This window comes from Mercenaria mercenaria, chromosome 2 (genome assembly GCF_021730395.1).
Source record: "Mercenaria mercenaria strain notata chromosome 2, MADL_Memer_1, whole genome shotgun sequence".
In the NCBI taxonomy this organism is placed as follows: domain Eukaryota; kingdom Metazoa; phylum Mollusca; class Bivalvia; order Venerida; family Veneridae; genus Mercenaria; species Mercenaria mercenaria.
In genome coordinates this window covers 15220958-15248567 of record NC_069362.1, presented here as the reverse complement: position 1 = coordinate 15248567, position 27610 = coordinate 15220958, and the positions used below count along the sequence as shown (strand labels likewise).

Here is a 27610-nt window from a genome sequence, read left to right as displayed (position 1 = left end):
ATAATAATAATAATATAATAAATATTATGTACAATTGAATATATCATTGTATAAAAATAGTTTCAGTTTCTGGTTAAGAGGAGTGAACCTGCAAAAGTTCTTCTTTTCTGTAAGAGATGGTGCAGTACCAGAACAGACCCCCTTTCACCCCCTACACCATATTTTGATCTTCTGGAAATACTTATAATCAGAATAGTAATCCCGACGTATGAAAACTAAACCGCAATAACGTTTCTGCTATATAATATAAATTTCGCATATCAGTCAATGATTTTGAGCTTCTTTTAAATCACGCTGAGCTAAATACCTTAGAAACTGATAATGAAGAATGAATGTAAATGTAAATGTACTATCGAAATATTCTGCTTTACTATTGCTATGCCAACTTGTTTGTACTATTCTGTGAAATGGTAAGTTCATAGATCAGTCCTCCCAAACTGAAAACAGTTCTTAAAAACATTGTCACTAAGAAGTATTTTAAATCAAAGCGATCAAAGCGCTGATGGTGGCTGCAAATCAATGTTTGAAATATTACAAAGAAAGTGACAACTGAGGAATTGTTAATATAAACTATAAGAACTTTTTTTTTGCATTTTTTAATATTCGGCTTTGGTTTCAAAATTAATCCTTTTTCACTGTCAGTCATTGTTTACATACACACTGATTCAGTCTTTAACGAATAATTTTGATTATTTGTGAGGAAAACGACAACATAAATTACATCGAAAATGTTTTACTATGAATAAATAATATAAGCTTTTTCTTCAAATCATTCAGCTTTTAAGATTTCTTTTTAAAGCCTTTGGGAAGTGTCTGTCATGAATGATTATACACACTGATTTAGTCCGTATCAGATAGCTGTAGTTTTCATGAGACTTTTGTGAAAGAAAACAACACAAACATGCACCACAGATGCACCTCAGAATGTCAGTTCTGCAGCTAGTGTATTTTAGAGGTGCATTAATTATCACTCCTTGGCAAAAATGCTGGACATTAAGTCAGACAAACTTACAACTTTAGTCAGACCGAGAAAAAAGTCGAAAATATGTAACTGACGAAACGAAACCGTTTTACTTTTTATACATATATTTGTATCCAGATATATTGAGACGCACCATGAAAAAATCAGCATAGTGCGTTAGCGAACAGCAAGGATTCTGACCAGAGTGGTGTATGGATCCGCAGTTTGATTTGGGCCCATGCTGGTCACAAATGCACTATGTTGTTTTTCTCATGGTGCGACTCGAATGAATTTAGCTGAAGTGAGCAGAATCTGTCTTGAAACAATTCAATTTTTAAGTTGGTCAAATCTGTTATCCGACGACTTGCTACGGTCTGACACATTGCCTTTTCAAAAAGGCGAGTATTAATATCATCGCTGCGCCCACTTTCATGGGCTTACAAGTTGATGAAATCGTTATACAGTTGCACCACTTAGTCAAAGCGAGCTTGAAACACTTCTCAGCTTGGACGACCTGTGGGTTTCCACGTTGATAATTCGTGTTTTGTCAGACGAAATTATACCGAATACATTTGCTGAAGGAAGATTATCCGTGAGGGAATATTATTTAGAAAACATACATGTCTTTGATTCTCACGGCGGGTCACATTGCAAACAATATCGAATGAATTTTAACTGAATGTTCTTTCATTTTTGTTCACTCTCGTATTGTAAGCATGTTTTAGTATATTTTGTTCTTGATATAACGATGAACTGTACATGTTCAAGTTATATCAATAAAGTACTGTTCTGTTCATAAATCATCTCACTAAATTTGCGCTAATTAGTGTTAATTGGCAGTATCAACGCCTGAGAAAATCCATATCACTGCTGATTATCGATTTTCTATAAATAGCCTAATCAACATGCGGTCATATTTTTGCGTGCTTGAAACTAAAACGAGACAATGCAGTCGAAAATTCAGTAACATTCTTAGATCACTAGGGTTGCATTAATATAATATCTTGCAATTTGATAGCTATGACGAAATTTAAGTTTGTTCTGACATATTTGAAAAGTATTACAACTTGCTGGAAAAGCTATCAGCAGTACAAACTGGTATTGTCTATGGACCGGAAATGTTTGGAAACTTTTCCGTTGAAATTCCGTTTCTGTGTTTAGCAGCGGATTATTGCTATCAGAAGTCATTGTTCTTTATCAAATAAAGCCTTAAATGTCGGAAGTTATACATGTGACACTGCGGTTAGGAAACATTTGAATTGTCAGTCTGGATTCCCAGGCTAGGTTTCTCTATACATAAGCTACCTTTTCCAACGTTATAAGCTACGTGACCTCTGGGGCAGTATTACGCAATAGCAATCAATATCATCGCTCCAGTTCAGGTGACATGAGGTTATCGTTTATTCACGTGACCATAAATTTATATATTTGTATTCATACACGTTGTTGTTTTAATTAAAACGTTTACCTCAATTTGTATTGATTTTAGTCGCCGAATTTACATTAAAAATGGTATTAAGGCATATATTGTAGCTTTTCAAATTATTCACGTTGTGTAGATAATTGTTTACCTAGAAAGCTTGGAACTATTTTTGGTTGTGTTGTTAGGATGTCTTAAGAACTGACAAGATTTTTCAAACGAAGTATTCTTTTTGACACTGGTGGCAGCTAGCAGCCACCAAAAATAAAATAGTATAAATTATTTTATCTACCTGCCACTAGAAAAGGAATCTTTAGGCAATGATCATTTTAACCCTGAATGAATTTTGACAAATTTATTGTAAAAAATTCTTCATACATATTTCAATCAGATTTTCCATAGTATATATACAAAATACAACCCAAAGCGAAAGTAGCGACTGAAAATAGGTCAATTTCAACCTGTAAACAGCTCAAATCAACATATTTATTTATATTAGCGATCACTGATCCCTAAGCCAGATCTTTAGACAAGCTTATTTCAAACGTGTATTCAGATAATCGGATTGACTTTGTTTAACAATTACATTTATTAATTTGGAAAATAACAGGCTAGTGCACTATGTACATCAATCAGGTTTCGGATCAATACAAAAACAAGGACAAGTCCCACTTTTACGTTTTTTTCTCGTCAATCTTTTAATGTACGAGTATTTTATGCCAGTTCTATTTAATAACAGTCTCGGACTACTCTTCTCCGCAAAATGCACAACATGATATGATATTTCTTTTCAATTAAAGTTGAACTTACAAACTTTATCTAAGCTGACGGTGGGGTGTTTGGTAATATCTGCAAATAGTTCACTTTTGCGTGCACAGATAAATCTCAGTAATGTTAAAATAATCAGAGGCTGATTCGAATCGGGGACGACATATCTTGTGTACGTTTTATATTTTTTACATGTGAAGTTACCGTCTGAGCTACGAAGCGTTTCAATTAGATTTTAATACGCAGTTTTAATAAATTTATATATTAACGTTATATTTGTGTTTTGCATATACATTGTGCAGTCATGATTTAGTACAAAATCATGTTAAGCGGGCTGTACAGTTAGGTTTAGGTTTAACATAGGTTTAATAGTGTACATTCAATGCGTGCGTACACTCAATGCGGGAGAATTAAAGTTTTAATATTAATTATACATTGAATTATCATTTGTATATTACTAATATATATAAGTTTTAACATTATTTATGTAGATTTTCTAATTATTATATTTTGCAATTAAGTAATCATCAATTACATTGTGCATGTAACTCAAACAGAACCATTCAGTGCTATATGTAAAGACGATAAAATTATGTAAAACAAGAGCTGTCACTATTAGTGACAAATGTACACAAAGCATTCTCAAGAATTCTACAGTTGTCTGCGCAAAAAAGCACGAATAGTTTAATGTCCAAACCCTGTTAAAATTTGACTTCTAAGTGTGCCTTGACCTTGGAGCTAGGGATCTGGGTCTTGTTAACATTTTTGCCAAGTTATTTGAAAATCCCTTCATGGATGGCAGAGTTACAGCCCGGACAAGAATTTACACGGACGCACAGACGTACGCACACAAGAACGGACAGTGCGATTTTAATATGGCCATCTTCTGGGGCATAAAAAGAACGAGCCGAGAAATTCATGAAAGATGAAAATGTAAATACAGAAAAAGGCCACGTCAAGAGTCGAAGCCGCAAACATGATCTCTGTGTCGGAACGCTGTAACATATACTACTTACGACACGGGGACGTGTGTGTGTCGTAATTGTTCGTTGAGATTTAATTACAATTATCTTATACTGCAAGCCACGCTCCCCACCCCCTTCACCCCCACCCCCCTGACTCAAAAATCTATGGTGTATACAATGGTTCTCAAGTAAACAAAAAAATGACTTGAAATGTTATTTTCAAAGACAAGCTGTAGCGTGCCCAATGCGACAATTCTATTTAGAAAGAAAGGTACACATGTCAAGCGACGGTACCCAAAGTGAAATATTCAATACAATTTCTTTGTCGTTTTAATAATAGAGTGCTGACTAAATACTGACTAAGTGTTATCTAGATATATATGAGTCTAATGTTTATACATCAAATGCTCATAGATGAGTGTGTTTTCGTCAAACAATTTGTGAGTTATTTTAAGTTTGGTCGAACCGATGGAAAGACATACCAAGAACAAATAGTACATAAGATATTTATTACGTATAAATGCATATCCATCATTTGTCATGATGTACTCAATATTCAAACAGTAGAATCACAATATACAATGGTACCCACAGACACTTGGGGTTCGGACCCCCACATACTCCATTCTCCTCCGCCCCTTGTTAAGTTTAGCCAATATTTTTTAGCATTTTACCATGTATTGAGCATAGGTGACGATCATAAAACGCATTTTGTAACATTTTAGCGTGTTTTTTTAAAACAGTATTTTACCATCAATGTTGTCAATATTACAAGATGTGAAACATCACACGAACACTAGGGAAACAATAGCCAGTTAAACTTTTAAATGAACCCCTAACAATGAATCACTGGTATCAATCGTCAGATCTGTTACCATTCTGTTAAATGACACCGGTCTCGACAACTGTCATTTGTATATATTCCGACGAGAAATCAATAAATAATATAAATCAATCAGTCTAAATTCTATGGAACACTTCCTTGCGAATTGATCCCTGCTTTGAACCGCGCATATCGTTGCCGGGTACCAAAATTGATACCGTTTCGACTACATTATACCGGATTACCGCTTCAGCATGTGTTACACGATGTTTGTTTACAAAGAAGTGATGATCTGGTTTAACATAGCCGTAAGAGTATCAATTTTGGTACCCGGTTTACGACATACGCTACACAAAGCGAGGGTCCAGCGCAAGCAAGTGTTCCTATTGTTCGTGTGATGTTTCATATCTTGTAATATTGAGAGCATTGATAGTAAAATACTCTTTTTTTAAAAAATCACGCTAAAATGTTACAAAATGCGTTTTATGATCGTCACCTATGCTTAATACATGGTAAAATGCTAAAAAAATATTGGCTAAACTTAACCAGGGGCGGTGGAGAATGGGTAATGTGGGGGTCCGAACCCCAAGTGTCTGTGATGGTACCATGACTACTTAAAATATCTATAACTACTAATATGTCGAGTTGCATTAACATATTGAAGAAGACCCAAGTTATGAATATTCAAGAATTACTAACTAAGTAGTATCAAATAAAATTTATTACGTATAAAGGTATATCCTGTTTGAAGGATAAACATCAGGCAAAATCAATCATTCGTTGCACTTCTCTAGATCAGCAGTTCATAAGAACATAAACTTGTACGTTCAGAATAAATACGTAGAAGGGAATATAACAGGAATAGCAGTATCATATAGGCTGAACGCAAAATGATAGAAGTAATGTATTATGGACTTTACTTCTTTAAACTGTAATTTCGAAATATAACTGTATATACAATGAAAAACAACAACCTATGTATTCATTTTATTTATCTATTTTTGTGATGTTACCTTATAACAATAACGAAAACTTATTCATTAAAACGGAAGCTTATTTCAACAAAATAGCTTTTTTCATATAAAGAAATAAAGAAATCTTACGAAATCTTTTTTGTTTAAATTTGAGATCTCGTTAACCTGATTAAAACGTAGACAATACGTCCCTTCATGGACTCCGTATCATACATAACAGAGGCATTTACATTTCCGTACTATTTGAAATCAAACTATTTAACGTTTAAGCTTTCTTTAGTACCATTTATGTTAATTTATAGACAGATTTAAGGTGTACTGGTATAACAGTTTAGCCATTCGTTCAACAGGGAAGTACATTGTGTCAAGCAGAAGACTAAATACTGAATTTATTTTAATATATAAAGTTTAAAATATGTAAGTCACATTTCGTTTTTGTTCTTAACTGATAATGCCATTGATATTTGACCAGATGTTCTGTACAATTGGTCATTTTAGCTAAGATAGGTGTGTCGATGTACTTTCGGTTTGAATTTACGTATGAATGTGATAAGGCTTCCAGTCATGTTAATGATACATGTCCGATAATTTAGAATTACTTTGGATACATTTTAAACAGAGTCCAGATCTACTTTCTGTTCGGACTGATGATATACCAATATTTGAGATACACACACTATCTCCGTTAAATTTTGATGCACATCTACTTTCGGTTTTAACTTAAGTTGAACGGTAATGATTAAAGTATCAGTTCGATCAGACTTTCAATCTGGTTTAACATCATATGAGAAAATAGAATCTGTTTAACTTCACCATTAAAAGTAAATTGTGAAGTTTCACATCTACTTTCGGTTTTAAAGTATTTCGTTCCGTCTACTTTCGTTTTGGGGGTTTAATTGATCATTTTTAAAAATATATCATATGCTTATGTGTTATTCTAAAGTACGGCAGTAAAAACATATCTGTTTGTCATGGCGGGTAGGCTGTATACATATTGGTTTTAAAGTTGTCAAATTAATTGAAACTGTATCATACGATTTCTGATGCTTAAATATGATGTATTTATCGACTACAGATTAAAGCAACAGTATGACCGACGATGTCAAAGTGACTGTTACAGAAGAGACTGCGTTAGTTTCTTGGAGTCTGCTGATTACGGCTGTAGTGGCTGGAATTATTTTAGGGTGAAACAACTTGCTATTACATGCTATGCCAGTATTTTTATGTAAAATAATTATAGATCTTATTGGAACTAAACAACCGTCTACTGGCAACATATTTGTTAATAAAACTATCTAGTTTATTCGTTTTGTCATGGTGATACTTCAGTAGATAAACGATTCTCAAAATTCAAAATTCTAAAGCAATATGATAGCTTCGTAATTGATCTATGCAGGTAAGTTGCACTCATAGGAATGAACCAGGAAGTAAAATCTACTTTTTTAGATACATAGCACAAATGATAACTGTCTCACCTTGTTCCTATCAGACTGTCTCACCTTGTTCCTATCAGACTTGATATAAGTAAAACCAATGATCGGTTATTACTTAATGAGACTTTTAGTTATCAAGTTTGAAATTCGTTATGCTGTTACCATTTTCAGACATTCAACGATGTTTATTTACTTTTTTTTCAATCACAGACAGCATTTCGTAAACTATAACAGAGAGGAAGATGGAAATACACTTCCAACGTACGTAATAAAACCAATTACTATATACTCATTCCAGTATTTATAGCTTATGGTATGTGATATACCAGTTTGTAAAATGTATGTATTATGATTTAGTCGAAAATGTAAACAAACGCAGCCTTTAAATACGTTGATATTCTGTACAAAATAAAATATGTACATGACAAAACTTGTACTTCCCAGGCAAATTTGAATATAGTTGTTAACTTTAATATTTAAATATCTAACTTTTGTCAAACAAATTTTAGCAGACATTTTTGTCAATGTAACAAATATTTCACCATTTATCAGAACGATTGATCAGTTACGACAGGAACTGGAACAAGAACGATCACTAATGTTAGAACTGAAAGCAGAAGTTAAACTGGAAAAGAAAGACAAAGAAGATGCTCTGAAACGGTGAGTAGGTGAAAGGTCAACTTTCCTTAGTTTAACACATTTTATTTCTGCAATTTATGAAGCATTTAAAAAGTCTTAATTCAGGAATCAACAAAACTATGTTAGTGCCCACTGATTTATAACTTGCCAATGAATTTGAGTTAGTAAGTAACAAGGTATCCTGACAAAACCTGTTTGAAAGTTAAACTCTGCTGATAGAAACAAAAATATCGTGTGTTTTTTTGTCTGAAAACATATTCATACTTCGATACTTTAACTGCTTAATTCATTTTGCTGACTGCTTGAAAGATTGTAGCGTAGCTCTTCAAAATCCGCTGGATAAATAACTTAGTACACTGTTTAAGTTAAATCTAGTTTATTTTCCGTCACCAACAGTACAACATCTATCTGACAGAGCGAAAAAAGCACTTCATAATTTACTGTCTCCGTCTTCATTCCTTCATTCCTTCTCCAGCTGCGCACAGCCTAGCCGGCTTCCAAGCCACCACGTGGTTGCTGTGTGAGCGCGCGTCCCTTTCAGTTTAGTCAGACAATACTTAAGTTGTCTCTGTATTTATACAGATTGGTCGAATACATCATTTACATAAGCAAAATTAATGAATTCTGGTACAAAACACAAGTAATAAACAATAAAAATATTTATCTTAAAGTATAGATACATTGTCAATCAAGTTACACCATATGTCATTCAGTTTACCGCAATAGACATCTATTGGACATTACATTTTATGTACCCTTCGTGAGAAAAACAACATATTTTTTTTAATTTCTAAAATTATTACTTAATCTAGATTTTCTTAAGTACTTAAATGAATTAGGAGTTGTTGTTGTTTTTTTTTTCAACAGAAAGAAATTACATCAATATCTTTACAAGAAGTATAGTAACAATCTTCATTCGTATTCATTTTACAAGACGCTAAACTTCTGTCTTATATGATTCATGCCATTTTATGTTTTGTTTTCTATAGACTGAGTGCTATAATGTCAAGTCGTTTACGAGATGGTAATCCTAATGTAGTAGATCTCAGCGATCAAAATCGTCCAATGAAAGTAGGAGAGCAGTTTTCAGAACTTTATGATAATCAATGGACAGATGCTTACAGTGCTGTCGAAAATCACTTTAAACATAACGAGCCCAAGATTATTGCCTTCCTGCTGGGTATTTTAGAGGTAGGCATATGGTAAATTAATAATCAAGTGCATGCCGCGTTGGTACAGTGCAGGCTATGAAAGGATTATGTTTTATTTTTAAAAAAGTACTTTTAATATAATTTTATGAAGCAGGTAGTTGTAGACATGTAAGGAAGTTATGTTGTTATAGTGATGCAAAAGAACAATGTAATTTTTAGCTCACCTGAGCAAGAAGTGTCCGTCGTGCGTCCGTCCGTCGTCAATAATTTTCTTGAATGAAACTGTTGGCACGATTTTAAAATATGTTCACACAACTGGTCCATGTGTGACCTTTTACCAAGATTTTTAAAATTATTTTGATTCGTCATAAAACATGGACGCTAGAGAGCATGGTCACTGCTCCTGAATGTATAAAGTGGAAACTTGTTTTTGTCAGAAACAGTAGGCCCCATTTTAAAACAATTTTACACAAATGTTTCTAAGGTGACCCTCTACGAAGACCGTACATTTATTTTTTGTTTTGTCAAAAACGAGCGCCTCGGTGTGTGGTCACTTTTCCCTATATGTATGAAGTGGAAAATCTTCTTGTCTGATATGTAATAAAAAGTCCTCATATTTGATACTGACATGTTACATTATTCCCCTAGCTTCATTCCACACCTCCCCTCCCCCCAACACTCACATACACATTACCTGCACATAACTTTAAAAATCTTCTTGTCAAAACACTGGTATTATTTCAATATAAATTCACAGTCATTTTCCATGCATAACCATCTACCAGACCTTTTTACGCTAGCAGCGTAACTCAGGATTGCCCTCTTGTTAAGAATTGTATCTGGCATTTATTTGAAATAAGTTTTCGCACAACTTCTCATTTATATTGTTTCACTTTGTTATTGATTTTTATTGATGATATAATGATATCCAGGAAAGCACGATTAAAATAAGATGAAACTCCTTAACATATTTATACTGCATCAATTGCAGCAATGTTTTAACACCTGCCAAGACACAGCAAGAAAACAGTTGGAGCGTCTACAAAAAGGTGTGACAAATCTTGAAGCTATGATCACAAAGGTAAGAGAAGTGTTCCTCCATACCAATCGTAATATCTTATTACATGTCTTTACTACAGTGCACTAACAATACACTATGTAGATTTCAATCAAATAATCTAGTAGAGTATACTATCAATCAAATAATATCATTGTTATTTTATTTCATTCCTTTAGAAACGTACCAAACTACCAAATGACTTGATGCAGCGTATTAAAGAAGAAAGAAAACATAGTGCCGCCGAGGAAGTTCCAGAATATACAAACGTAAGTGGAATCATAAAATACTCTTACTTCGCTACAAATGCCCATTTTATGATGACCTATGTTTTCCATTACATAAAAGAATGTTTTAAGCAAACAACATATTATAAAATTCAAATTTGCATTATCCTGTGACTTTAAGAGACCATTTTGGATGTCCAACGTGATCCCGAAACTCTCAAGAATACTGTTGAATTTCTGTTGAAAAGGAATTGCAGAAGTAAATCACCACTGTCAAATATTTCCGCAGAATATTTTGCGTCCCATCATCTGCATTGTCCACACATTTCCTCAGGTCAATGTCGTTTTTTAAAAGTTAAGACTGGGCATACTTTTCACCGACTATTCGAAGAAAAAGGAAAGCTATTGCACCGGTGTCGGCGTACGCGTTGGTTAAATTTTCATGAAGTTCAATATCTTCTTCATTAGTGAAGATATCCAATTAAATCTTGCTGTACTTGCTCATAGTGACAATTATCAATAGTGTGACATGTTGTGTAACTTCACCTGACAAATATTTTCAGAATTACGCCCCTTTTAAGTTTGGTCGAAGTTTCAATAAAAAGTCTAATATCTTCTTCGTCACTAAACAATATTCAATAGAAACTTGCTCTTAGTGACAATGTACATAAGGGTCATAAGTATGACAAGATGCGTAACTCAGCATGCTATTGAACAGGATAAGATAACAGCATCAAACATGAATTCGGACAAATACATCCATTTTACTGACAAACCTTCGAATAGCACAAATATTAATGCGCACTCATCGAGTGTATGATATACTGACTAAAGGTTAGGGTTATGTTTAACCTAGGTTCATAGTGTACATTCAATGCTTGTGTACATTCAGTTAAGGAGAATCAATGTCTTTCCTGCGAAAAGTCAAGCGTGCAGTTATGAAAAAAAAACTCATGTTAGTTCTGCTTCCTTATCAAATCATTTAATGTTTTAATTTTTAGTCCTGTTTATTTTACCCTTTTTGTTTTGTATTGGGTATATTTATGTCTCAAAATATCCCTTTTTTCCAAATGCACTACATCTGGCCTATAAAATTTTCTTTGTCCTCATTGCAAACAAAATACAAATACATGAAATACACACATCAATTTTGAATTATGATTCAAGTTGAAAAAGTAACTTCACTTTTAACAGTTTTTGTGGTTTTGTTTTGTCTTGTATATGTAAACATTTAACACCGCGGTTGGTCTAAGAAAGTGCTTCATGATGTCACGAACTTTAGATGGTTGACCTATGTGTATTGGTTTACCAGCGTTATTGCTTATATCAAGGTTTCTTAATCAAATTATATTTTTTGAAATAAATTGCCAATGCTGATATTGATGTACGAGTGTACATTCCTGGATTATATTGCATATTACATGAATTTGGGGGACCCGAGGGTACAAACCATTTCAAAGTAATCAAGTTTTAACTTTTAATATTGCCTGTTTATTACTCCTGCGTTGCTTTATATTGTGTTTATTGTAGATGTTGCCTCAACTGAAGAAATTCTTTTCATCACATGTTCGCGACAAGACAGATCTTCTAGAACAATCGGCACTAAAAGACTATATACAGGAGTGTTTGAGGTTGTCTTGGCTGATGGTAATACAAGACCCTCCAATGACAATGATACTAAAATCTGAAGCAAAAGCAATTGACAACTTTAAGGTTTACAAACATAGAGGCAACCATGTTGATTTTATTGTATGGCCCGCTTTGCTTCTTCAAGAAGGTGGCCAAATGATAACAAAAGGAGTGGCAGAGTTTCGAAAATAAGTTATGAGTTGTTCCAGTCTTTGATGATAAGCATTGACAGTATGATTGATGAATGTGGACAATGATACAATATTTAGGTGATAGAGTGTGTAGTAAACATAATCATGTTGCTGTGAAATAATTCAAAAATTTACTTACTGTACATTGTCTTAGAAAAGTCTCCTCTGACAGTCATTATTCTGAAAGAAATTTTATTACTGTATGTAAATGTGTAATGTTTTCACAAATATTTAATGCAGAAAAGTCTTTTAATCTATTTTGTTCTTTCATAGACTTTCAAAATGCATTATATTTGTTCGGACTCTTATGAATGGGTTTAACATCTAACTTAACTGTAATTAATCATGTTAAGACTTCAATGAACATTGTATATACGTTACTGAAAAACACCTTCAGCGATGCTACCGTCATTCCTATTGTCAAAGAATAGTTTTCATTTAAAGAAAACGTGACCTGTCCAGAAGACTGGGTGAATTTTTTTAATACTGAATTTCTATTTCTTACTTACTTATTTATCTTCTAAAAAAATATTTGGCGAAAATGACGCTTACCTAGACACTTTAAGGTTTGTGAGGAATTTTGTCAAGTTCAATTTTAGCTTTGAATTATTTCATTTTGTACATACAAGCAAGCACCAAGAACATTACAATATGATATTTTGCATAACATATTGTGACACCTGTATAGGGACCGTAGAAAGAACGATATTTTTGTGATATTTTCTTTCTAATATTTCGAAAAACTCGATTCCTTATAGTTCCTTATAGATAATGTAAGAACTACTAAAACAGTAACACGTTATTAATAAGGTTTATTTTTATTGTCGTTGAAAAAAAATAAACATGAAAAGTATCTTTCTTCTCCGACAGCAATTCTTTATGAATTGTTAAAAGTTTTCAGTCGCAAAATAAGAATAACTCACTTGTAAAAAAATGTATTGACATGGTAATATCTTTCTATAGAAAATAACAGTATGTTAATGTGTTCGGAATGATAAGTTGTATGTCCGTCTGTGTGATTTATAAGGTCAAAATTGTTTCGCATACGTATGTAAATGGTAAAAGTTGTGTCTTTTTATGTTAATATAGAATGTTTATGACAGGAAAGGCCGTACCGGCGACAGTAACCGTCAAAACAAATCAACACCCTTTACAATATTTACAAATTTATTTACATAAGATGATTATTAACAATGAATAGATATGAAAAGAAAAAAAAATTGATTATAAGAAAGAAAAAAAAGAAAGTTCAGTATCTCTAGATACAAAAGTTCTTATACTTCCATTCTAATCTGACGTGACACAGGTCTTTAATGTAATTGTGAACTTTAAATAGCACAAACAAAATGTAGCTTCTAAATTCAAAATACAGTCCCTTTAAACCGTGAATACGTTGATTCCGTGTTGGCTCCCTATGGTGGTAGGTGATTGCATCCCTGAGCTGACTTCAGAGGATAACAAAAATCATCGTCTTTGCGGTTTACGGCACAACCATGGGACGAAAGCTCTGCGCTGGGAATATCACATCCAGGCGAGTGAAGACAAGTGAACCTCGGGCATTGTACTTCCGGGTTATGACATCACCAGGAAAATCGTCTGGCGGAAGAAGCTAAAATATATAACATATGGTAAGCACCATAGCAAAACAAATAAGTCAGGGCATAAAACTGCTCCTTTGGGTACACCATACCTCCGTAGGCTCCCATAAATAATACGTGCTACTTATACAAAATATATGTGCTACTAAGTTCAAACGTCACATGATTAAAATACGTCACTTATTACTTCCATTATTACAAAGATTACTTACTTAAAAGACTAAAGTTAAAGTATGAAAAAGATATGAAAAGTTTATGATGAAACATTATAGATACGGACATGATAAACTGCAGCCATTATTTACAACTACAAATTAACAAAATTCAATGTAAATCAAACGTTATATGAGAGTTGGCATCCATATAATATCTAATGCCATACACTACAACGGACATTAATTAGATGTGCTATAGACTGGCACACAATTACAAATTACAATAATATATTACATATATGGTACTAGACTTGCCATATAGATTTATACATAACAATACAATGCAGTAATGGCGTTCCATAATTAACAAAAATGTTTGACATAAGTTTTTGAAACAGTGCTTTACAATTATCACGATACAAATTTCAGTATAAATTTTACATCTTATATAAACGAAACATTTAGACTCCTCTTTCTAAATAATTTACAAAAGTCTGAAAAATTTAATAAATTATCCTGACATACCGAAACTAGCCAAAATCATATGCCGAAAAGTAAATGTTACAGAATTCTGTAGAATGAACAAAAATTTACCAAATAAAAATTCGTAATGCAAAAATCATACAAAAATCTAACAAATAAATTTCTTACCTCGATCGAGCATAAATTTCTAGCAAGAAAATAATTCAGACATAGATTCGTCTATAAAGTCGTAAGGTGGTGTGCGCAAGGCATATCTAGTCCAGTCTATTTAAAGGATAATGTCCCGCCAAATACTAAATTTCATAGGATTCACGGCTAAGCCGTGGACTCTTACTATTTCTATTTTCACGGGATTCACGATATAGCCGGGGAATCTAACTACTTTGGCGCGAATTTAAATTGACAATTTGAGGCCCATTATAGTGGTTTTGGGGATAAAAACATAAATTACTGAAGTTTATAAAATATCAACTTTCTTATTACTGAACAGAATTTAATGAAATTTACATGGAAATTTAAGTTATGAAATACAGAAAAACATGAGAGGTATTTCATGCGTGAAATCTGACATTTACCTCAATAACTCAAAAATTTACAAAAAGATGATGCAATACCTGCATTTACAATACATATAAAATAAGGCCCGTATGTCAATTTGTGACAATGTTCCATAGAAAAGGTTTTACACATGTACAAGAAAATTGAGTAATACCGACAACATCTTATCATAAAACGTCTTATATAACTAGTGCATGCTATATGGCCGGTCTATACACAACACATGTTAACTAGGCTGACAAGTAAAACAGTGTCAATAAAACTGTGAACAGTTTTGTTCTTCTGGACCTAGGGAAACAGTTTTGTCTACTGACCGGCAAGGCAAGCTTTAATAAGTGTATCAGATATAAGATGTCTGATCAAGTGTAGTTCGAGAATAAAGAGTTTTGACTTGCTAGTGTGCGAACTTAGTTTTCAACCTTGATGGAGCACATGTAATTTAGAAATACACCGATGCATATATGTAGAACCCTCAGATTAACGACAGATAATATTTGTTCTAGCAGTAGAGTCAATACGATTCCGGGAAAGCCTTTGATTTGGTTTCAGTGTCGATAACAAGTATATGTACTATACACCTGTACTATGTATTGATGTGCAGGTATATTATGTCCTGACGTTAGATGAATGCGTGCTACCTGGTATAGCCAGAGTAGGTCAAATATGTTGACAGGATAGTGATCGAATTAACAAATAATCAAGGCTTTCGAGTGGTTTATCGTCTATTCTAACACGATCCGATTCATTTTCCTATTAAACAAAGAAGGAAGAAAGCAGTGAATTATCATACAACAAATCACTGTTCTGACGTCACAATTATTACGTCATGGCGTCAAGCGGCATAGCGGCATAGCGGCGCGCTGGAAAAGAAACCGGTTGAAAACGGGCAAATATTCAATGCATGTCATCAAGGATGTACTTTAAAATCCTTTATAACGTGTTAGAATCGAAATAATATATCTCATTTAGTGATTTACTCTTGAATAAATCATTGCTCGTGATATAATTCCTTCGCATCTGAACTCCAAGCAATGATTTACTCAACGACAAATCACTGGATGAGATATATTATTTCTTAAATTTATCATGGTTCAGAGTTCAGATGCGTAGGAATTGAACCACGAGGGCGTTAACCCGAGTGGTTAAATACTGAAGCATCTGAACGATGAACCGTGGTAAATTAGACGATAAATCACAAGAGGGGCTTGATTGTTTTCATTCTGACATGCTCATTGACATATTAATATAATAAATATTATGCTGGACTTTATTTACCCGTGGAGTAATGTATCGGACGTCATGTGGCAATTTGACGTCATAATAATACTCTCTTACCGGTCCGCGCGTCAACCGTTGTTTATCGCACAATATACAGAGCTTGATTATCTTCTTTGTTTAACTGGAAATCAAATCGAGTCATGTTAGAACTTGCGATAAACAAAAAGTTTATATACCCGTCCTATTATAATTTTAATGCGTTTTTAATATGTCATTTCGTATAGTTTACGGCTTATATTAGTCTCTCATGTCAGCACTGATGTATGTTTTATGCACGTATATATTCAAGCTGCATTAGCCATGAAGGTTCTGCTTTACTAATTTTAATTTCTCTACAGGTGCCTTGTTTTCAAACTAAGTCTTGTTTTAAAACGTTATTTGCCGATTAATAGCTTTTGCAGCGTTTTAAAACCCGACTCTAAGTACCGTTCCTTGCATCTTGTATAATGTATCACATCTGAAGGCATTTTCAGCTACATTTAAAGACAAAAGTCCAACGTTTTTGACAAATGGTCTTATTTTTCCTCGTGATATTATAGATTATTGTTTCAAAATTACAAAATATACAGACATTTTAAAACCTTATCACACTTATCATACATATGTTATGGATGAACAGCCGTTAACAAGTTCTGACTATCTGCTAAGTTTTTACTATGATGATCATTATACATTTACAGAGAGATGATAAAAGATTATGAACTGTTGTTTATCATTAATTTTTATCAGTGATATCTGTGCAAATGAGGAAGTTAATTACCTGAAAACGAATTTCGGATCGGATCGGATGTCAATTGTAAGTATATTTAATAAAATTACATAAGCATAAAGGCCATTTTCGGTCTTGAAACGTCACTCTTAATAATTCGCATGGTTATTACTTTCCACGGTCAAGCTTATGAAAGAGTTAGGCATGTCTTAAAGAAAGTATTTTTCACACATTAACTACAAAATTTCATCGAACATATGTCTTCAGTATCTGCTTGAAAAGTCTTTATTAAAGCAGCATGCCTCCAGATTTGGCTAAAAATAATTTCTTTCAAATTGAAGTTTGGTCATATTATAAACATTAGAATATGAATTTTTGTTTCTAAAATATTTTAAAAGTTCCAAATCAAGAAAAAAAATATGACCGCGCCGGGAATCGAACCCCGGACCGCAGCGGCAATAAAGACATTTTCCCGCTGTTGAAACCAATAGCACTATAGCTGAAGTAGTTAATAATGACTTCAAACTATGGATATTAATAATCGAGAGAAAAAGTATGGTGTTCCGTTTGGACAATCGTGACTTTTATTTAATACTAAACCACGATGCACGATGGTACGATGACAAAAATGCTATGTCGCGATGGCATGATGGTGAAACAACGATGGTACGATGGTTAAAACACGATGGCACGTTGTTGAAATCGCGATGTTGCGATGGTACAATGGTGAAATATCGATGTAATATCGCTTTTTCATCATCGTACCATCGCGTTTTCACCATCGCACCATCGTGCCATCGCGTTTTCATCATCGTACCATCGTGCCATCGCGTTTTCACCATCGTACCATCGCGTTTGAACCATCGTGCCATCGCGTTATCATCATCGTACCATCGTGGTTTTACCATCATACCATAACGTTTTCACCATCTTACCATCGCGTTTTCACCATCGTGCCATCGCGTTATCATCATCAAACCATCGTGGTTTCACCATCGAACCATCGCGTTTTCACCATCGTACCATCGCGTTTTCACCATCGTACCATCGCCTTCCGGTTAGAAATGCGTGGTCCCGTACACTTGTATTTTTGTCAACAATAGATGAATGTATCTCAATATATTTTGTGAGAAGAAATTAACCATTTAGATTCTGCTGTTTTGCAAAATGTTTTACAAAATGTTCAGTGCTCAGTTCATTAAAACTGTAAAATCTTCAAGGCCACGTCCTTTGTATTTTATGTATGCATGGAAGTAAATAAAAAGCTGGGTGTAATAGTCACATGGTATTATTCAAACTCAGCTTATTCTTGTTAAGATGTAGAAGGTACATAGTGAAATGTGAAAATGATATTGTATCAAGCCTGTTTTTTTACTGACACGTATACTGAACCACTGCGCGTGGCCACCGGAAGACGATGGTAGGATGGTGAAAATGCGATGGTACGATGGTGATAACGCGATGGTACAATGGTGAAAATGCGATGGTACGATGATGAAAACGCGATGACATGATGGTGAAAACGCGATAGTACGATGATGAAAACGCGATATTACATCGACATTTCACCATCGTACCATCGCACCATCGCGATTTCATCATCGTGCAATCGCGTTTTCGCCATCGTACAATCGTTGTTTCATCATCGTGCCATCGCGCCATCGCATTTTCGTCATCGTACCATTGTGCAAAGTAAATACAGTAAATTCTCATGTGTTTCCGTAACATAAAGTTTGTCAGTAATTAAGTTTTAAAGCCTTCTTAAGAAATAAAGCATTTATTTCAAGATAGCTTAAAAAAATATTTTTTTGTTATCGAATGATCGGGAGGCATGCTGCTTTAAAACCTTGACAACAGCATTTGCAAGTTTTGTTATCATGTCCGTTAAGTATAAAATATCATAAAGAAAACCAACATAGTGCATTTGCGACCAACATGGATCCAGACCAACCTACGCATCCGCGCAGTCTGGTCAGGATCCATGCTGTTCGCTTTCAAAGCCTTTTGCAATTAGAGAAACCGTTAACGAACAGCGTGGATCCTGGTCGCAAATGCACTCTGTTGGTTTTCTCATGGTGCGGTTCAATTATATTGTTAAAACTGTTTACTGATAATCTTTTGTTTTACAGAATCAATTAGAAAATGAACGTGCTAATAGGTGTAGTTTATTTAGAGTCGATTGTGATATTTCTTTGGATTCTGTTTGTGGTGATAATCGCAATAAAGATATATAAAGGGTATGTTCTTTTATATTTATCGTAACCCATTTGTATATAAAGAACAAAACTTACACGTGAAATCTCATTTCATCAAAAATGGACGTCAGTAGGCGTGTTTGAACGTTTAAAGAGAAAAAAGTTATAGAAATATCAAAAATGTAAAAGAGAAAAAAAAAACACAAAAAAACGCATTATATGAAGAATAATTATGCTGATTTTTTATTGAAAAATAATGTCGAAATAGAACCCTATAACTTCAACTTAGGCGCATTCGACCTTAAACTTAACATTTTGTGACGTTCTTGTAAAATGGAAAGTAGGATTAATGGCTTATAAAATACATACACATTGAGACAATACGGTCGGGGATGCAGTTCCATAGTATTTTTCATACCTTCGTGGCATAACACATTCCTCATGGATGTGAGGAAAAAGGAACATGAATGATTTTCAGAAGTCTCTCATATATCAATTGATTTTAATTTCAACCTCTATCATTATCCTACTTACAGAATTAAAAAAAAACTGAAGCGCACAAACTTTGGTAAAAATATCGCAGTTATCACTATTTTCAATAACGTTTTCAGGCATATAATTGTCGACAGGAAAAACCAAGTGGCGCCTGAAGGAGAAATTACATTACAAAAGTACGTAAAATTGTAAAACTTATATTTGCAGGAGTTTGTGGTGCATTATCCCTTATAACCATAACAATGTTTGCTAAGAACAATGCTGAATTTGTGAACAACGAAATCAAAGTAACTAGAATCTTAGTGCACTTTGTACTTATTTATATACAATAAACAATTTATATACATACACAACAGCAAAATACATTTTTGACATGGATGAAATTTTTGCTGTTTCTGGTTCACTCTAAAACAATAAAAATATAACATGACATTATGCCTTATCAACTTAGGTGCTTTAAATATATCATATCAAAGTCACTAAAGTGTTTCATTTAAATGTCAAATATTATACAATCGCTTTGTTTTACAGATTTTATTGTTATTGAAAACATGTCGTGTATCTTGCTTAAGAATGTCCGTCTTTACAAACATGTGTTCTCATCAAAATCCCTTTTTGTTATCTAACATTGATGTCATTCAATACAATAACTGAAAATCATTATCAATAGGCATTTAGTATTTCGCTATCTGTATCTTATTATACACGTACTGAAAAGCTTTCTGTGCAAAAGCCAAAATTACAAATTTTTTATATTAATCACAGGCCAGTAGTTTGTTCTATTGACCGCTCTGTTGTTTGACTCTAGATTTTGCTTGGCCTGAGTTAAAAACTTGAAGAAAATTCTATCAAAATTGAATGGCTTGCCGGTCAATAGTCTAAACTATTTGCTAAAGGTCCTTCTATCTGATCGATGACCTCGGGCAATAATTTCCACTTTTGACCGGCAAGTCGTTCAATGGGTATATTATTCACCAGGTGTCTGAAGGAGCGAGGGATACCAGTTTTTTCAATAAACGTTATATTGCATGACGTCAAACTAAACTTCAAAGTGTTTTTATTCTCATGTTTTGTTTTATCGAAACAAACTTATAGACATGTCAGTAGTACAAACTATGAACTAACGATTTATATTAAGAGTCCACGGTTTATATAAGGAGCTATTCAAAAACTTGTTATATTGTTTACATTTTAGATATCAAATTCATTCCATTAACAGAGAAAAACCAAAACAAGATGCAGATTACGTCCTTCAGGTGAAATTGCTACAACAGGAACTCGAACGAGAAAGATCAAAGGTTGCAAAACAAGATGCAGATTTCGTCCGTCAGCTGACCTTGCTACAACAGGAACTCGAACGAGAAAGATCAAAGGTTGCAAGTCTGAAAGCGGATCTTAGAAAAGAAACACAAGAGAAAGAAGATGCTTTGAAACGGTGAGGTTTGGACTTTAATAAATCCTTCATCCTTAAAACCCAAGTAGTTTTATACATATTTCATCTATTAAAATAGGCTATATAGGCCTTTTTTTTAGAATCCACTCACTTTGTCAGTATATGAAACAAATTTCATTTAAGACATAGTTATACAGTAAAACCATTTTAAGGTATTTTTAAAGATTTACCTGTGTCCATGACATTCCTTACAGTCATTCATTTGTTTAAGGTACTGACCTCCAGAGTTTGGCTAAAATGATCTCTTTAAAATTAAAGACTGGTCATATTATGAACGTAAGAACATGAACATTTGTTTCTAAACTATCTTTAAAATGCCAAATCTAGAGAGAGAAAAAAAGAAACATGCCCGAGTCAGGAATCGAACCCGGCCCATCGTGGCAATAAAAATTTCCAGCGTTCTGGTCAAATACACCACGGAGAATACGTATGTAACAGTTGTTAAATATAAGGCTATAAGTAATATGACGTTGAAGTCTTCACTTGAAAAAAAAAAAACAACGTTCACTAGGACATGAGAAATCATGTTACTAATTTACCCTATGATATATTTAACATATTTTCAATATTTGTTTTTCTATTGCATCAGTGCTGCGTATTTTCATGGCATGCTGCAGTGTAATATTGATAAGAAATGAAAAACATATTTTTTTTTTTTTTAGTTTTTTGTTTGCGACTCAGTAAGGAATACAGATAACGAGTAAGTGAGGACAGTGTCTTCTCCACATGTGAAGATTTTCAATTACTTGCAGAAGATATGACAACTGCTCATGATATAGAGGATATTTGTTTGTTTTGAGTGAATATGGAATATATCTCACTGGGAAGTGAGAAAATTTCAAATATTTTGAAAATGTGAAAATTGTCTCACTTCGAGGTGAGATATATTCCATATTCACTCAAAACAAACAAATATCCTCTATATCATGAGCAGTTGTCATATCAGTTACGATGAGAGATTTGCATTTTGCAAGACTAGATTCTATTTTTAATCTCAGCGCGGGAAACAGACGCGCGTAAACAGACACGACGTCAGACGTGCTGTGACGTTATAAAGACGCATACAACATAAAGTTCCATTTTATTTTATTTTTTTTTTTTGCTGCATAACGTTATGAAATTCTCTTTAAGTAAAATAATTTGAATCGAGAAATAAACGATAAAGAACAAAGTGCGACTACAATTTTCATCCTGTTTTAAGCAAATAATTTAAAATTCATACAAAATGTAATGAGGGGGTGGTGCTATATCTCTCACAGTGTGAAATATAGATTTCATATTTTCACAGTGTGAGTGATGAAATATGAAAATATTTAACTGATAGAATACAGTATTTCATTAGTTAGCATAAAATAAATAATGTAATTTGACCTCTACATCTTTAACCAGGCGAGGAATTATTAAGATGTATCATGTACATACGGTTTAAAGTTACGGTACAATATGTCGTCTATAGATTGGTAAAAAAACGTTTAAGTTCAAACGACATGTAACATTTAAAGTCCCCGCGTGGTTAAAGTAGCTGACTTCCAATCACTGTTGTAGGGAGGAACCTACGCTTGGGATGTAGAATTTTTTTCATGCGAGATAGCCAGTTTGTTGCCTATCGGATGGTCGGTTCTACCTTTGTATTTGAAATGAGTGGCCATCAATAGCTGTACTGTCAGCATATGACCCTCAACTTATGTCGGTGTCACTTAAAATCAAAATATAAACAGAAAAAAAATATATATAAGATATTTAAAGTTGTTGTTTGGAGCGTACGGACCAACATCTGTGTCACATATTATGAGCACATGCTGTATAAAGATATTCAAGGCTAGGTCGGTTAATGGAATTACCTAAGATGTAATAGTCAGGAGGTTTACTGTCAGATAGATTCACCATGCTTTAATAGACGGACTTCGGCAGCCCCTAAATTTCTAAAACCCTATCGTAAGAACCCTTAGTGTTACCTTATGTAATAATGGGTGCGAAACCTAGGTATATTGCTTTGAACTAGACAGAGAGGCAAAATGTGGAGAACAAAACCAATTTGCAACTATCTGTAACTAACTAATTAGCAAATGCAAAAGGTTGAACTAACCATTTAAACGCACCATGGACTAACAATGATGGGATACCATAGAGGGAAACTATCACTGAATGTATATAACACACATTGTCCTCAATAAACGTGGGACAAATCTTTACCTATCATGTGTTCCGCATTTACTTATAACACGCCGCTGTATATTTCGGGGCTGGTATGGTGTCCTTCATAAAACATTGTTAAAAATGCCTAATAATTTGTAAGACTTAGTATGTTTATACACCTGCATGTCTTAAAACATTAATTAAGGTGTTTCATGTTTCTAATATCTGCTAATATTGAATTATTTTTGTTATTCTTGAAACATGATTAACTGTTTTATGATATATTACTAAATGACTTTTGATTGAATGATTTGGCAAGTATATACAGTATTATTATTTATCTAGTCTGAGTGCCATCATGTCAAGCCGTTTAAGGGACGGAAATCCAAATGTAGTAGATCTCAGCGATCAGAATCGCCCAATTAAAGTGGGAGAGCAGTTTTCAGAACTTTATGACAATCAATGGACAGATGCTTACAGTGCTTTAGAGTCTTTCTTTGGACACAGCAAGCCAGAACCTGAACTAATATCGGTGCTCTTAGATATTTTACAGGTATTTATACTTTTCTTACTGTTTTAATTAGTGGAGAGCTTTAAATTATTATCAAATATTTACTCGCTTTTGGGATTGTTATATACACCTTCAGTAAAACTGATAGTCATAAAGCAAAAATTGCATACTTTTAATGTCAGTTTCATACGTTTGTGGCTTGTCTATATGAAAACAAAGTGGACAAAGCGCTATTGGGACAGATCATGACAAACTACAATGTGAGAATTTGCCGTTAATGCAGCTTTGTGTTAAAAGAAAATTATTACCAACTGCTGAATGTGTTATAATTTTGTGATATATTGCAGCAATGCTTTTCGACATGTAAAGAGAAAGCCAACAGACAACTGACCGAACTGAATGAGAACGTGACAAAAATTACTACCATCATCACAAAGGTATGTACATTTATTACTACGCATAAAAATGGTCAGTTAAAAGGTACTTCTCTGTGGAATGTCTGCTGTCAAATTAGTTGGTATTATGTCTAAAAGTCACTTGTTCCTGCATGCTATTTTAAGTTTTAAGTTATTTTAAGTTAGTGTTTTAGGATTCACCCGGCGGAGATCTTTTTTATTTACACTGTCTTGTGACTTTGGAAGATGGTTGGGGTTAGAATGAGGATAGGGTGCGCACCATAAATCGGTTTTAGATCCCAAGTGGTGGTTTTGTCACTGACCGTTCCAAGGTTGTGCACCATTGTTCCTTTATTTGTTCATTTTGTGCGTGTGTTTGCTTTGCCTTTGTTTGTGCGTGTGTTTGTCTGTGTGCTATTCATGTGGTTGTCGGTGTGCTGTGGGTTGAGCTTTGATGAAGCCATGTTTTTAGTATCTCGCTTTACCAGTTGGGTAATCATCCTTGTTTTAAGTACATCTCTACATGCATAATTTCACGATATTCACAGGCAAAACCAGACAAAAACAATTATGTTTAAACTGTTCCCTCCTCCTCATTGGTGACAATAAAACTGTGCGCGATTTGTTAAATATATATAATAGGAATTAAAATTATAAAATAAATGAATGCGTTTAGTAGAAAAATTGATACCAACTTTTCAATGCAATTTCAGAAAAGTAGTAAACTGCCGACTGATTTGATGCAACGCATAAAGGAGGAAAGGAAAATGTTTGCTTCTGATCAACCGACAGAATGTGACATGGTTAGTATAATCAGTTTGATTTAACTATTTTCATCCTGTGAAATATTTTCAAATACCTATCCAATGGAAACAACGTTGACGGATTAAGACTGTTGTTCTTTGTACCGATTCTTATGTTAAGTGAAAGTCCGATGATACCATAATATACAGCAATATTGTAAATCATGTAAAACTTTAGAACGAAATAAGACTCAAACTGAGTGAACGGAATGCATCTACAAATGTATATAGTATCTGTAGACTATGCCACTCTACTTCCACTGCATGTTTAAAATCGGATTATTTCTAATTTCAGGTCCTCCATACTTGTAAAGAACGCGTTTCATCTCACGTCCAAGGTAAAAGTTTTCTTGAGGAAAATTCAATAAAACGTTTTGTACAGGAATGTTTGAAGCTGTGCTGGTTGATGGTCATACAAGACCCTCCAATGTCAATTATAACGAAACCTGATGCCAAAGGAAATGACAACTTTAAGGCCTACAAAACCAGAGGCAAACATCTTGCATTTGTTGTATGGCCTGCATTACTTTTAGAGGAAGGAGGGCCGCTGATAATGAAAGGAATTGCAGAGTTTAGTGACGTGTCTACAGTATCAGTTCAGAACAATAATGAAGATTTTAAATTTTGAGTTGCTTGAAACGAGTGGTGTCGGCAGTAACGTGACAATTTTGTTGATGTGAACGACTTTCAATATGTTTTGAAATTATTTAAAATCTTTAACGTTATTGTAGGCATATGTAATCTGAACAATAACATTTCCTTCTGGTCTAGTGCCAGTGGACGATCACTGCAAATCAAACACACATTCAGTCAATCAGTTTTAACTTCCGCTATATCTGAAGGTTGTGCTTAAAACTAATTTTGCTATATATTCATTTTCTCATTTTATACGAAATCCATTCAGTTTATATAAACCAATGGTCATAAATGCCAAAACATTGGAAAAGTAAATACAAAAAGAGAGGTAATGCTAAAGTCATTATAGATGGTTCTCACCTAATTGCAAGCTAACTTTAATCTTAATTCCATTGTGTGTGTGTGTGTGTGTGTGTGTGTGTGTGTGTGTGTGTGTGTGCGTTTTTGTATGAAGTAGGTTAAGGTCACACTGACCACAAGATTAAAAACTCTGTCATCCCAATTTCTTTCTAAAGATCGATTTTGCCTACTGCATGTTGTCAACAGATACCACACATGTTTAGGAGGTTTTTTGGTAAAGATCATAATTGTCCATTAAACTAGAACATTTTTCGGATTATCAACGATATACTTTTGAGTGTTCTATCTCAAGTTACTTGTTGCCACACTGTTACACATGTTATTTTGCCTGCCACAGAACATTATTCATTAAAGATTCATTTAATCGAAAAACAGTTTTAAGATTATTACAGTTCAGGTATCATGCACTTGATGTTATAATCATCAATACCTCTTTTACATTTTTCCATACTGTTACATAATTCGATACTCTTCCACAAAACATTTTCATATTAAACACAGTTGTGTTATCTTAAGGAAATCTTTAAACACATTGAATACCAAAATAGGTTTTGTAAAAATTTCAGTGTCGTTGTACTTCAATTCTATTTTATAATTTAAAAATGTGTAAGATGTTCCATCCTGAGATACGTCTTATTCCATATTATTACACATTTTCATAAAGCTGCCCGCTTAGCTCAATAGGGAGAGCGCCGATCTAGGGAGAGCGTCGATCTGAGGATCGCGGGGTCGTAAGTTCTATCCATGGGCAGGGCGTATGTTCTCCGTGACGATTTGATAGAAGACATTGTAACTGAGTTTTTTTTTATCTGGAGCTGGTTGTCTTGTTGTGTCACAGCATTCAATTTTTTTAAACTTATGCAGAGTGGTTATGTTTATACTCGGCAAACTATAGGCATTACGCTCACATTTCCTATGGCAATCATGTAACATGTATCCAATCTAAACGATGTCATTTCGCTTTTCAATGCTGATCTTTCTTTTTTGAGTTATGTATGTGTGTGCGATGACCTTGCCGATACAATATACATAAGACGTGGATTTCATTTTATTTTGGACATAGAAGCAAATAATATGGGTTCAGTTTTACATAAAAGATTAATCACAGAACGGACAAATGTAAAACCATCAAAATTTTGCAAAAGAATATTACATCGACATTGTGAATATATTTTTGTAATAGTTAAGTGATGTCTCCGTAAAATTTCAAGTTAAACGGTCATTGAGTTTACAAAAAAAAAAAAAACTTTTGTCTAGGATAGTCATACATGGTCTTACATAAATATGACGTCCCAAAAACATCTGAGTAAAACATAAAATAGTAAGAACTTAGGAATACACCAATAGAAACGGAAGACAAAAGTTTTAGTTGACCTATTTTAAAAGCTAACTCCGTTATCAATAAGCATTTATTTTAATAACTTGATAGATCGTTTTATGTTTTCTAGTGAAATAAATGGTAAAAGAAATCCAGTATACGAGGGTTGTCCCAGAAAATCGTAGACTTTTTTTATTATTTCTAAAATAAGCCACGCATTAAATAATTATTTCAACTGGTGTTATTTCAATTTATACTCTCTAGGACTAAGTTTAAAATTAAATATCTG

General features: G+C 33.7%; 2 protein-coding genes across 4 annotated transcripts; both read left to right on the top strand.

The window, feature by feature from the left end:
* Positions 1-6176: 6176 nt before the first annotated feature.
* On the top strand, positions 6177-12485 carry LOC123563273 (uncharacterized). Of its 2 annotated transcripts, none has more exons than XM_045355987.2 (8): positions 6177-6328; positions 6987-7095; positions 7555-7605; positions 7897-8004; positions 8973-9174; positions 10126-10215; positions 10371-10460; positions 11949-12485. In XM_045355987.2, the coding sequence occupies exons 2-8, from the start codon at positions 7001-7003 to the stop codon at positions 12237-12239; spliced, it is 927 nt and encodes a 308-aa protein (XP_045211922.2). In that variant the 5' UTR covers positions 6177-6328; positions 6987-7000; the 3' UTR covers positions 12240-12485. The 2 variants fall into 2 exon arrangements, with proteins under 2 accessions (XP_045211922.2, XP_045211923.2); XM_045355988.2 differs by lacking the exon at positions 6177-6328 and adding an exon at positions 6449-6643.
* Positions 12486-12636: 151 nt separating this feature from the next.
* LOC123563265 (uncharacterized) lies at positions 12637-27556 on the top strand. 2 transcript variants are annotated; one of them, XM_045355971.2, is made up of 8 exons: positions 12637-17106; positions 19149-19256; positions 19826-19885; positions 20929-21144; positions 23644-23851; positions 24157-24246; positions 24918-25007; positions 25303-27556. In XM_045355971.2, exons 2-8 carry the CDS (start codon positions 19162-19164, stop codon positions 25633-25635), a joined length of 1092 nt encoding a protein of 363 aa, XP_045211906.2. In that variant the 5' UTR covers positions 12637-17106; positions 19149-19161; the 3' UTR covers positions 25636-27556. The 2 variants fall into 2 exon arrangements, with proteins under 2 accessions (XP_045211906.2, XP_045211904.2); XM_045355969.2 differs by having other exon boundaries at positions 20905-21144.
* Positions 27557-27610: the final 54 nt, after the last annotated feature.